Consider the following 13597-nt stretch of genomic DNA (forward strand, 5'->3'; position numbering starts at 1 on the left):
CTTGTCACCCAGATACTAACTTTAGGGGAACCACAGTAACCACAGCTGTCACAGAGCTTCCCAATACATGTTAGTCTACACATCTTGTAAAACATTCAGTGTAATCTCGGGCTACTGACATGGCAACAACTCGTCATTCCTCTTCAACATAAATGAGGAGAAGCAGAGAAACAGTAGCTGGGTAAGTGCTGATATGTACTAACTCTGGTCAAGAGCTATTTTGTGGGTAATAGTGGCAGGAAAGGATGATAGTGTAGACGTGACCAAGACAATAAAGTCGAGTTTGGTTTGTTCATAATGTGCTTTTGGAGAAAAATTTGTAATGTGTATCTGTCATTGTTTTTACAATGTCAGTGATGACATTAGTGATGGTGATGAAGAAACAGACATTTAAAAAAGAATATATACTTTATATATACTTAGATTTTAAACCGACCACATCTAAATCTTAAAGTAAACTCGCAAGCTTTTTTTTGATATCACATCTTCAAATCTAACTATTAACTATTTTAAATTCTGACCCATGGAAGTACTCTGGCATTTCATGTAAAGAGATAAGAATGTTAAAAAATGAGAGAGATAAACGTGGGGAGAGGGGTGTTTGAAAGTGAAAGATGTGGTTTGTGTGGGAAGTCGTGAGAAGGTAAAGGACGTGAGAGTCTGAGACAACAGTGGAGGAGTGAAGAAAGATAAACTTCATGGGGTATAAAAAGGTTGTATCCATAGCGTAACATGTTTTTTAGCAGCTCTGCTTGGCATTACTTTGAGATTGATACTAATGTCCGTATGTTTTTAACCAGTGCAATAGACAAAATGAAACTCTGACCTGATGGTGGCACTAGAGGAAAAGTCCTTTAACCCTGTGGGGAAATCAAGAGATGACATATGGGATTCAAAATCGTATCCATACACGTACTACAACTTTCTGGTAAATTACCTGGTGCATGTTGACTAAACACTGTGACAAACCCACACTGTTTCTCCGCTGATCAACCATTGTCTGTGCTGTTGTTTCAGGCTATGCTGCTTACTCCTACATGCTACGTGCTGTTGTTGCAGTTGATGCAAATTTCTTCCCGGACAACCCACACTTATTTGGTTTGGTGTTGTAGCCAAATGAGCAACAGTTTCTTGCCCTTTTACTTTCATGTACCTGTGTGCAACCTAATCTAGCTCATCCTGTGACAAATAAGTGGGAGTTCACAGCAAAAACACCTCTGCAAGTTAACAGTGCAGGTAGATGCATTTGTAGCAACTTGTTGTCTCAGGTTATTAGTGAGAAATGAATTATGATACAGGAAGGACAGTAGGAGTAGCAGACCAATGCGATTTATCAGAAGCGCACTGTTTTATGATTCTCTGTTATCTGTTGTTATGGAGGCAACTTTGATGTGGTGTTGATTCCAAGATAAATTCAGCCTTCACCTTACTCAGTAATCCACCAGCAGTCCACCACAGCATCATGCAAAAACACCATGCACAACATCTACATACCATACGTGACCATACGTTAGGCAACATGGCACCTGTGACTCTGATAGTCTTTGCACCAGTAGACCTATCATCAAGATTGTGTGAGATAGTTGGACTAGGAGTAGAAGAAACATGAGATTGATCAAAAAGCCAAAACACTGCGAGGGGTTCATACAATTTTATAAATCTATTGTAAATCTTTTGTAACCGCAGCAACTGTGATGTAGTAGTCATTGTATGTCCAACGCTCACCTTACAAGGTAGAATGCTGGGATGTTTGAACAAGATAATGTATTGTATTAATTGGTGTTATCCAGTTTATCAGACAGGAGCAGTGTTAATTGTGGTCTAGGTCTGTTGACCCAGTTAACAATCATACCAGAACGCCCACACACCCACTACTCTGTGAACATTACATCCTGCTGACTTCATATGAGGCTGTGTTTTTTGGGTTCATTTCATAAGCATCATGTGCCTATCTTCTGATTAACGCAACCCAATGTAAGATTTAGCAAGTACTCTGGTTGAGAAGGACAACTGTTTGCTACCTGTGTCGTAAATAGGACTGTCTGCTGTATCCCTGGAGAAGCACAGCAGCTCACATGAATTTGTTAAAGGGATAGTTCCACATTTTGGCAAATTGTCCCATTGCCAGAATCCCTATAGTCTTAGCAGTAGGTTTGTTACCTTTGATTGTCGGTGGAAGCTATTTTTAGGGCGGAGCAGATCCGCGAGCTACAATACGGAGGCTAATGGGATTTCTTGGTTTTCCTCATCAAACTCATCAAATACACAATCCAACAACTCCAAAACGCCGTCGCGGACAAGTTGTGACCTGCACATTCACCATGCTATGAGATAATAACGGAAAGTTACGAGACAGAGTTGTTTTCGAGACAAATGTAGAGACTGCCTGCTGAAAAACTGCCCAGAACACGCATCAGTTTTACCTCGAAAAAAACTCTCGTAACGTTCTGAAATTATCTCAGGGATATGTCATAATAGGGATTATGGCAATGGGCCAATTGTATTGGCAATGGAGCCAGTAATGGTACTGGTGCCATTGCCGCTACCATTACTGGTGCTATTGCCAGTACCGGTGCCTGCCCCCACCAAGCAATGAGGGTTTTGTGTGTCACTGGAGCTCTGGAGGGGAGGCTGGTTGGCTGTGACGCAGCACAGGACACTATAGTGTGTGGGTGAGAGGAGCAGGGAGACTGGGCTTGAGCTTGGTCTCTAGAGTTTAGCGGATCTGTAGTGTATCAGGACCGTGTTCCTACCCTAACAGGAAAGTTACAGAGTGCAGTTGCAGGCAAGCACGACCCCACTCATCCTATTAAACGTTTTTCTACCACATGAATGTGTTTAGAAACATTATTTTATGGTTGAAAAATTACATAGCGTTGCTTTAAAGGAAAGTAAATCAAATGGTGTGACAATAGCACCACCAGTGGTCAGCTTTACATATACGTACATGTATTGCATCTGCAGGCAAGCCTGACATTATGAGGCTGTGACTTGGTGATTCAAAAAAGATCACTGAGAAAAATGTGTTTGAGATGGTGTGAGATGTGAGAAATTACACTTGCTTGATGACAGTAAGTGGATTTATTTTCTTCTTATTAGAAAGAACGGTTGCCTTCTGAGAATATAAGGGATGTGGTTTGTATGTACATTTTGTGTAGTTTGTGTGTTTGTTTGCATGTATCTTCATCAACACAGAGAAATAAAGAGATAAATGGTGTCAGCCCTTCCCTTTTTGACCCGGTGAGGTGAAGGCCAAAAGTCAGAAGACAGTTAAAAATAAACTGAACCAAAACCATGGCGATAAGAGTTTAGAAATAGAAAGACCATTCAGCAGATAGTGTCTGACGAACCGAGACTAGACGACTGTCATGATTCTCTGGTGTGATTCAAAGTTCTGCCTTAACCAGTAAGGTTTTTCCCACTATGAGAGTGAATGTAGAATGTAGCTGCCTGAAGTGAGTCACTGACATTTCTAATGGTCATCTGAGAAATAGAGAAGTGCAGATGTTCCTGAATAGCACATTAATCTCATGACATCAGAGTGGCTTTGACCACACAACAGCAGCACTGTTTCAGGACATTTCAAACTACAGTGCATCTCATATCCCCATTAAAAGCAGCACCAGTTTTCCAGTTACACAGATACTCACCTCAGAGCATGCATCACTATAAAAAATAATTTCTAGTTCACAGGCAGGTAAAATTCAAAGTTGCACAACAGGAAACCTCAAAGAAGCCTCCATCACTAGTTTAAACTCATGCGAATCGAGTTATGATTAACATGAAACTGCTGCCAACTGTAGCAGGTATGTGAATGATAATATCAGTATTTTCCATGCAAAGATTTAGAGGACTAATTGCATCCTAAGCAGAGAACTGATGTTGCATCTGTTGTCTGCTCAGTGGTCTGGCAGCACAAACATGTCAGTGCATGTGGGTCCCTGCTGTTAAACCACTTTCAATGCCCATGTTATACACAGTGACTACAGGTGAGATGGCAGAGGAGTGCAGTCAGTCAGTGTTTTGGCCCAAAATGCATCAAAGACAGAAACCACAGTGCTGAGACCAGCTCCATCAGTGTCTCAGTCTCAATGGATGAGTAAGGATGACTTTCTACTGGTGTGGCTTCCTAGAAACAGTGTCCTACAATTTGCAAAAAAAAAAAAACCTCTAGCTTGAACTGGAAATGGCTTTTGAAGTGGCTAACATTGCTGAGGAGCATGCCACGGTGAAGCAATCGTTGTGGCTGTTTGTGGTTTTATTGTTTATCGTTGGCTCTCATGCAACCTGGTTAACTTCATTCACTTGTGCTACTTTCACATGTACGGTGGCCCTGAGAAGTCACCACACTGCAGCTTCAGAAAACACATGCAAAGACATAACTGCGCTATAAATTCAGGGGGAAAACATTGATTGAAGTGATTTCAGAGGGACACAAAACAGTGACAGACCTGCAGACGGAGCCTGGATGTGTGGATGAAAGAGCACTGGTTTTGTTTTTGAGATGCATGGTCAACATCTGTAGTAGTAATGATTATTTACTGAACACGGCCACTCCAGGCTGCCCTTTATCTTTGACAACATGTACTGATGATCTGAAACGTTTGTGTAACATTTCAGGGGTGAGATCTCGTTTAACCACCACGTTTAATCACCTGTGGCACACACACAAGAACTACTGTTAAAACAGAGTGGGCCTTACTTTAAAACATAATGGCACATTAAGAGGCTCTATTCCAATCATCTTTCCCTTTCTCGCCTTTTTTAACAAGTGATAAGAAAATAAGAACAGAGACTTGGTAGATATATGTCAACTTCCTGCTGACAGACATAGTTACTTGCTTCCTATAAAGCATACACAAATAAACGATTAACAGGTCATAGGTTTCACTCTCATCTGAGCTTTTAAGCGCAGGAAGAATGGTTAGCAGGAAATGCACCTGTCAAAAAAATGGAACATTTCGTTTCTCCGAAAAAAAAAACCACTCTGACCTTTATTAAACCACATGAGGAGGTGACCGGAGGCAGTCAGTACAAAGTGTACCTTCCACTGTTCACGGAAAAGAAAAAAAATGTATACATTTTGTATGCACACTGCAAAAAATTTTGCTACAGAAATGCATTTTGGTGGTCCTTGAAACATTACCGGTGTTGTTATCCTGCAGAGTGGCAGGTTTTGTATTTCGGTCTGTGGGTGTTTGTGGGTTAGTTTGGGCTTTAACAACCACACACATCCTACCTGAAGTTGAACACACCTACAGTTATTTTCCATCCTGTTTTTGACACTCTTTAAATGTCACTGTGGCGCAAATGGAAAAGCAGCTACTGGGAAAAAGAGAAGAGGTACCAGTGTGTATGGACATTTGTGAATACATAAAGGGAAGTAACGCAGAGTAAATAATTGATTTGTGCAGAAGACACAGCATATATGATAGTTCTAACTCAACACTGACGTGACCAGGGTTCACCTGTGTGGATTTATTGTTTCTCCCTGTTGAGAAGTATCAGTTTCTAGTGATGGAAACAGCTGCACAACAAGTCCGGCCATTTAAATATGCAGTTATTTTATAGTCAAACAGCAAATAAAAGAGGAAACTGCTGGAGTGCACATACTTAGACTAAAAGAAAAAAAGAAAAAAAAAACCTCAACTTCTACAGCATCGAGTCAGGAGCGGGGGCGTTTGGGGGGAGGACTTTAAAAGACTCATCTAATTGATGATTCCCTTTTTAAGTAGTTAGCTTCAGAGGGTACAGACCTTTTTGGTTGTTTTGTGGGGTGGTGGTTTGCCTTTTACTCTGAGATTTTTAAAACAAAAAACAAAAACACTTTGATGTTCTTTTACAGGACATCAAGGGGAATGAAACCAGTGTCTTGAAGCAGAGCAGCTTCTGAACAGCTTCACCAACAGGTAAGACACCACAGCAACAAAGTTTGTGTCGAGTTTATATTGTCATGCTTGTATCTGAGATTATGTGTGTTAATGCCAGGTGGATGTGACACCTGAACAGGTGGGCAGCTGTGGGGGGTATTTTCCTGTGTTTTACAGAAGGTATAGTTTCATCTCTTAGTCATTAGTGCTCTGTAACCACAGCTGATGGGAGTTGGTTTATTAACCTGCATGTGTCAACCGCTGGGACCGCTTGGGCTATCGCTGCTTTTCTTCACATGATTGTTCTCTGCACTTTACACTTATTTTAATTGTTCATTATTATTATAATTTATTTATTTATTTATCGTTTATTCTGTATGCTACTGGACCTGAGTGATGCATTTCATTCCTTAATGTTTTTAACATGTTGAATGACAATAATCTGAATTGATTTTAGGGAGATGAAAAAAAGGATGACATGCATCTTACTAACACTACAGCAGTTTAATGTCTCGCTTTTTTTTTATATATATATTTTTTGGCTTTTTTGCCTTTTTATTTGATAGCACATAGTAGAGACAGACAGGAAAGGGGGAGACAGAGAGTTGGGGAATGACATGCAGGAAAGGTCTGCCCAACACAGGATTCGAACCGGGGACGCCTGCGTTGAGGACTGTCGCCTCTACATGGGGCGGCCGCTTTAACCACTGCACCACGCAGTTTAACGTCTCACTTGAAAACAATTAGTGATGATGGGTGAAGAAGACTTGACATCTACATCTCAGCATGGTGTGAAGTAGGACTTTGTATTCTCCCCTGGGAGATATTGAGGTCAATTATATTTAATCACATAAAAAATTAAAATCAAGTGTGCAGCAGGAGTTAACAGAGAATTTCCCTTCAAATTACTGCAGTACATTTTATTAGAGTTTATTATAGTCTTGCAAATTCTACCAGGTGTTTTTTTCCACTCTGTGTTGAGTACGTGGAACTAAAGTGCAAAAACTGAAGCAGGATGTGAAACATTTCTATTTCTGCTTTTACCATCACCTGCGGGTGACACTACTGTTTCTCGCCATATTTGTGGTCAAGGGTATTTCGGGTCTGTGCGGAAATAAACTCTGGCAAATACCACAAAATAAACAAACCGATCACAATATTATATATCACGTGACAACCTGTATATTTCCATCTGTGCAGGATGAGATGGAGGAGAAAACAGTGAGTTACACCCTCAAGAAGTGAACCAGCTTTGGAAGTGGACGGGCCTGGTGGTTTGATTTCCCTGAGAAGAAAACGGAAAAACTGATGACAAGATACATGGAGAGCAACAAGAGAAACTTCCTTCTTTTTCTACTTTTTACCTTGCTTTGTGTCACAGAGTGTGATGACGATTGTCCCAGCAGCCCAGATACAAGTGAGTGGTTTTTATGATTTACATTATTACTTTGTGCAGCTTTTAAGTGACATTTCCTGACACTTGCACAGCATCACAGCTTTCACTTGGCATTTGACCTCACCTGTCTCACTGTTCCTCACAGATCTCACTTGCTACAATGACTACAGCCGTAACATCACCTGTGTGTGGAACAGCGCACATGAACACACAGATGCTGACTGCACACTACACGCTAAAGGGAGGAATCCTTGGAATAGGTAAGTACAGGAGTCCTAAGTACTTAGAATACTGTGCTCAAGTAACACTGAGTAGTAGCAGTGAAATATAATGCATATTATTTTTTTCTTTTCAGGAAGTTGGAATATAAGTCCTCCTGTGTTCTAGAGCCTGCTGACGCCAGATCAGTGCAAAAGAAGTGTTCCCTGTACTTCAATAAAGAAGGCAGGGTAAGTCTGAGAAGCTCTGCTGTAATCAAACATCTGCTGTCAGATTAAGTAAAGCACCATCATCATATCTAAGTTTATTTCGTAAGAATCTGTTCTAAACAAAATATTATTTTCTTAATATTTCCTCAGTTTCTGAGGGACGATGAAGTGTCCATTACTCTCAGCTGTAACAAAGTGAAGAAGATTTTGACAATTCCCTACAGGCCAGTTTGCCACAGTGAGTATACTGAATGATATACAATAATGGCCTTTTTTGTGACTTCTTGTTACTCATGGTGAAATAAAAAAATTAAAACAAAATATGTTTGTGTGTTGTTGCAGTAAAGCTCAACCCTCCTGGAAAACCAGTTATCAACTTCACCACTGTTTCCTGGCCTTCCCAAATTAAGGCCCATGAAAGACTCGATTTCTACGCCTCCCAGCTGCAGTGGAAAAAGTGGGATCAGTCGTGGAATGTGTGTATACATTTGTTATAACACATAAAATACATGACATGTGTGTGCTGTGTGATTTGTATAATCAATTCCTTGTGGGAATGAGGCTGTTAAAGATCCACACCTTTGTGTCTCCTCTGTCAGGACCCCTCTGTGCAGACAAAAGCCAAAGAGTGTAATTTCTGTGAAGCAGAGCTCGACCCAGACTCACTTATACAAGGAGAGACGTACGAGGCACGCGTTCGAGTGAAGACCACTGAATTGAAAGGGGCGACCTGGAGTGACTGGGGCCCCACTGCATCATGGGTGTCACGTGTAGGAAAGCCAAAACCACCACCATCAGGTAACCACTGTCAAAAAAGACCAAAATAAATTGGTTTAGTTTAATCATGAAAGCATAAAAGAACATCTCATCCTTTGAACCCATTTTACATTTAGAGATTCACACTTTAAGGCTCTGATTTGAATTCTTAAAGAGGAAACCAGGTGTTTGAGCACTACATGTGCAAACAGGAAGTTCATCTAATACCACACGGGAAATAATTGAGCGAGTTGTATGAATATAATCCAGATTTGTCGTTTACAGTTGGATAAAAACGGTGTGTTTACCTCTAACTGATCTTTGTGCTGTGTTTGTCAGGTGTGTTTGGGGGTGTGTTGGGCATCAGCATCACAGGCGCAGTTTTTGCCTTGTGTCTGGCCGTCAAACTCCTGAGGAATGAGAAAGTCAACTGGTGAGCAGAAACAAGATATACGTCGTCAAATCTCATCTTCGTGTTCAAGAGAAATCATTTTTATCTCACAGTTTATACTTTATGTCATTTGGTCGTTTAGGGTTTACAACAAGATCACCGGTTCACCTATACCAAACCCAAACAAGTCATTTCTGAACAAAGCAAATTTCCAGGTGAGCCCTGCTGCAATTTACAACATATTAAAAGCTGTGTTAATTAATATTTTCTGGCCATTTGGAGTATTTGAACAAGCTGTAAGTGTAACATTGGTGTATTATTATGATGAATATGTTTGTAGAATATTTCTTGTTCACACATTTAGAAGACAAAGTGCATCAGAAGAATTAATATGTGGTTGTGTACGCATGTATTTTAGATGAAAGCCCAATAATTATTGTTTGTTTAGACATTACATTGTCATTGGATCTGCTGTTAATATAAAAATGACAACACAGTCTTAACTGTGGCACATGAGAAAACATTGCGGCAAAGAACAGCTCATGTAGGATATGAAACCAGACAGAAACATTTATCATGACCTTTGTATTTCAAGGTCTGACAAGCACTTAACTTGGTCTATATTTTAAACCTCACCTCCTATGTTTTTCTTTAATCCTGTCTCCTCCAGAACTGGATGAGCCCTCACTTCGCCAGCGAACTTGCCCATTCTTCCTTAATACGAGGGGAAATTGTCTCTGTGGAGGTAACCTCCACTGTGGATGCTGTCACACCGTGCAAAAAAGACGCAGCGATGCAGGAGAAAATGAAAAGCGAGAACAGCTACGAGTCGACCAACTCCAGCTTCTCCAACCCCAGTTACTCCCACCTGTGTGCTTCTCCTCCGGTCTCCTCACTCGCCATAGACAACCTGCAGCCCTGTCCTGCTGATACACCCAATGCGTCCGTTGGTAGCCAAGGTGACGGTAAAACTGCAGAAGAGGCCAGGGAGGATGAAAGTAAGAAAAAAATGGAGATCCAACAGTTGCTTTCCAAAGATAACAACAACAACAACAGTGAGACAGTGCAGGTTGTTTCAGACTACGAGAGGGTTGAGAGGCCCCCAGCCGAGCGCTTTAGGCTCCAGAGTCTTGACTCGGGTATGTGCAGTGGTGAGGAGGTCAGTCAAGAGAGTCTGGAGGCAGATAGCTTCACTGCAACTGATGGCAATGATGAGGAGTCACCGGACAAAGAGCAGGAGAGAGAGGAACAGACTGAAAAAGTAGATTTTAAGAAGCTGTTCAGAGGCAGCGGAAACATTTTTGGAAAAGGCTCCATTCAGATTTGTTCCGATTATGAGAAGGTCCCGAGGCTGAATCCTGGCAGCCCTGAGCTTTCCAGTGTGGATTCAGGGGTTTGCAGTGGGGGCGAGGAGCAGGCATGTCATGAAGAGATCCAGGAGAACTTTGATAAGTCCACTAAACCCACAATATTCCAGTTTCCTCCTCCTCTTTCTGCCACTCTACCATGTTCACCGCTGTCTTTCCCACAACTGCCTTTGAAGTTCTCTGAGATGAACTTCAGTCCAGCTCTTCAACCTCCAAGTGAATTACTGGAGAGGATCGCCCTGATGACGATGTCCAGGTCGATGGAGCCTGTTGATGATGGATACATGCCAGTGAAGCAGGAACAGAGTTGAACATACAGAGATGAAACTTAATTTACTGCTTACTCACCAAGAGCTTCCTTTAGCTGTGCAAGGCAACGCCAACGTCTTCTCTTCTATTTAAGTTAGAGTCGTTCCGATTTCGATACCAGTATCCGATACAGGTACCGCCCTGAAGGAATGGTCTCGGTGCAGCTATAGTCGAACTCTGGAGCGGTCCGTTTGTTATGAGGAGGCAGCCAGACCTCGAACTGCTCCAACTGCTCCAACTGCGTATGCCACAAGTTTGAACTTTGAGAGATTTCTATTTTTTGCAGAGTGGTAAAGACAAACATTAAATGACTAGCCCTACAAATAACCTACAATAGTCCTTGGGAGTCATGTAAACTTGACGTAGCACGCCTCTTTTCCAGTCAGTCGTTGTGGAAATATGACGGTCTGCCAGTGGTGTGGTGTTTGGACCCTAATGAAAATGTGTGTACTGAAACAATGTATCACGCAACAGTATACAACCACTGGTTGCACTTCAGTCGTTTTTAAAGGAACTGTTTTATTTTTAGATATGACGTCAGTTCTTTTTCAGTTATGGCTGACGATCAAGCCGGACAATAAAAATTTAAATGGTTTTCTTTTGCTGTATATTTTTTATGTTTCACAAAGGATTTAACCACCAGGTGCAGGCATAGTAGTATATACTATATAAGTACATACATTTAAATGTTGTTTTTTTGTTGTTGTTTTTTTTTAAATAACACACTGGTATCGATATCAGTACTCTGTATTGGCTGATAGGTACCGCACAAGTATTGGCATCGGTATCGGAAGGGGGGAAAAAATGGTATCAGAACATCTCTAATTTAAGTTAGCATGCTAACCAGCTAGCCCCGCCTGGCTTGTCACTTCACTGATAGGAACTCACTGTGACCTTTAATCTGCCCTGAGCATGGCACACTGCTCAAAAGGGTCCCTTTATATTATAAAGACAACAATGGGTGAAGCTGTTGCCAAGCAATAATCACCTTTTGCACCTTTAAATATTGTGAATAAAAATGTAGTTGTGTTTTTTTGTCTTGTTCATTGTGAGATTTTTGTATGCAGGTAATATGTCCGTTGTGTCAGAGCAGTGATAGGCCTACTGATTGTGATCAACAGTCGTTCATATGTCTGTTCCTGCTCTCATGCAAGAAACCTTTTAAATTCTACCTGAGGGGTCAAAGGTCAGACTGACTGATGATTGTAGAAATAGAGGATTGTGTTGCATGTTGAAAAGTACTCTGAACCATAAAATAGTAGCTGAACTGATTTTTTTTATATATTTTAAAATCATTCAGGTGTCTTATTGTTGAAGACAAGTATGAATGTATTCCTACCTCACCAAACTGGTACTGTTCCCACTGGCTGTCTTTCAGAGACTTTCATGAACAGCTGAAGTGATCCTCTTTTGCCACTCATGTGCCATCTAAATGTAGGCTATTTGTTGTTATTTTCAATTAGCACTGTGCGGAAATATGTGATGTAAATATTGAAAAAGCTGACTGTTCAATGCAAGTCTTACATTAAATAAAACTATTGTGTCTTACATTATCTTGTTTGTTTTACTCTGTCAAATTAATGTAGTTAAAACAGCAATACTTCTCTTTGAAATGTAGTGCAATGGAAATAAATAAGAGTACAGAGTACATGTACTTGCATAAATTACTTTGCTTTCAGCATATAGTTTTAAATACTGTGTTTAATGACCCAACTAGGTAAAGTTTGTAAGAGAAAACAAAGGGGATGTCTGTTGTAGAAGCTAAATGTATAAAAGTATGACCAACTATGCGAGTACAGTAGGGCTGTCAGAACGAACTTCGCTATTCGAATACAATTCGAATGTTAATCAAAATGAGAACATTCGAAGGTGGAAACTGACGTTCGAACGTTTTTAATGAGGCAAATTAACGTGGTGCGTCGCGACGTTCAGAGTAGTACACATAAAACAACATGCCGTTATTGTTGTGCACAAGGTAAAGCTGCAGCTTCAAATATACAAGCAGAGTTTTTTTTAATTGCCCGTTCATTCGGCTGCCACGGTGCGCGTATGCGTCCCCACTCTACACACACACCTTTTTTTTTTTTAATTGATCGATCCGCGGACCACATGTGTGCTGGTCACGGATCAGCTGTGATCTGTTGCACCACAAGTTACTCTGTGCCCTAACCCCGCAGCCCCCGCGAGGCGCCTGTGAAGCCGTGTTTCCACCGAATCAACGATCCTTCTTTTTCTTTTTCTTTTTTTTTTACCGCAACATATGGTTCACGTCAAGATAAGTTATGTATTTTTCCATAGTTCTCTTTGTTTAACACTTAGAGACTTTTGGTTAAGTAACCATGGACAGCTCCTATGCAGGTTCGTTCTGCTGTGTCGACACCGTCATCGCTGCCCCCCCCCCCCCCCCCCCCCCCCCCCCATATAATGAGCTCAAAAAAACAAACAAACAAAAAAAGCATTAAAAATCCGAATATTAGTCGAATATTTAACATAAGATGGGTTAGAAATTCGAACCTGATTTTGGGGAAAGATTGAAAAGTACTCTGAACCATAAAATAGTAGCTGAACTGATTTTTTTTATATATTTTAAAATCATTCAGGTGTCTTATTGTTGAAGACAAGTATGAATGTATTCCTACCTCACCAAACTGGTACTGTTCCCACTGGCTGTCTTTCAGAGACTTTCATGAACAGCTGAAGTGATCCTCTTTTGCCACTCATGTGCCATCTAAATGTAGGCTATTTGTTGTTATTTTCAATTAGCACTGTGCGGAAATATGTGATGTAAATATTGAAAAAGCTGACTGTTCAATGCAAGTCTTACATTAAATAAAACTATTGTGTCTTACATTATCTTGTTTGTTTTACTCTGTCAAATTAATGTAGTTAAAACAGCAATACTTCTCTTTGAAATGTAGTGCAATGGAAATAAATAAGAGTACAGAGTACATGTACTTGCATAAATTACTTTGCTTTCAGCATATAGTTTTAAATACTGTGTTTAATGACCCAACTAGGTAAAGTTTGTAAGAGAAAACAAAGGGGATGTCTGTTGTAGAAGCTAAATGTATAAAAGTATG

At 40.6% G+C, this 13597-nt stretch overlaps 1 protein-coding gene across 4 annotated transcripts; it reads left to right on the forward strand.

The window, feature by feature from the left end:
- On the forward strand, positions 1 to 12033 carry LOC310984185 (uncharacterized protein). 4 transcript variants are annotated; one of them, XM_083969332.1, is made up of 12 exons: positions 1 to 181; positions 801 to 928; positions 5846 to 5909; positions 7071 to 7287; positions 7412 to 7526; positions 7622 to 7715; positions 7845 to 7932; positions 8037 to 8170; positions 8294 to 8492; positions 8790 to 8883; positions 8984 to 9056; positions 9512 to 12033. In XM_083969332.1, exons 4-12 carry the CDS (start codon positions 7179 to 7181, stop codon positions 10517 to 10519), a joined length of 1914 nt encoding a protein of 637 aa, XP_083825458.1. In that variant the 5' UTR covers positions 1 to 181; positions 801 to 928; positions 5846 to 5909; positions 7071 to 7178; the 3' UTR covers positions 10520 to 12033. The 4 variants fall into 4 exon arrangements, with proteins under 4 accessions (XP_083825458.1, XP_083825460.1, XP_083825457.1 ...); XM_083969334.1 differs by lacking the exon at positions 801 to 928; XM_083969331.1 differs by lacking the exon at positions 1 to 181 and having other exon boundaries at positions 698 to 928.
- The last annotated feature ends 1564 nt before the right edge of the window (positions 12034 to 13597 follow it).

Source organism: Trachurus trachurus, assembly GCF_905171665.1.
Source record: "Trachurus trachurus genome assembly, chromosome: 1".
NCBI classification, from domain to species: domain Eukaryota; kingdom Metazoa; phylum Chordata; class Actinopteri; order Carangiformes; family Carangidae; genus Trachurus; species Trachurus trachurus.

What these genes read in the sequence shown, in the direction of transcription:
- LOC310984185 (XM_083969332.1), top strand. Translation starts at nt 7,179, where the DNA reads ATGACAAGATACATGGAGAGCAACAAGAGAAACTTCCTTCTTTTTCTA. An exon ending in GGGAGGAATCCTTGGAATAG is followed by an intron (nt 7,527 to 7,621) that starts GTAAGTACAGGA and finishes TTTTCTTTTCAG; the next exon opens with GAAGTTGGAATATAAGTCCT. An exon ending in ACTTCAATAAAGAAGGCAGG is followed by an intron (nt 7,716 to 7,844) that starts GTAAGTCTGAGA and finishes ATATTTCCTCAG; the next exon opens with TTTCTGAGGGACGATGAAGT.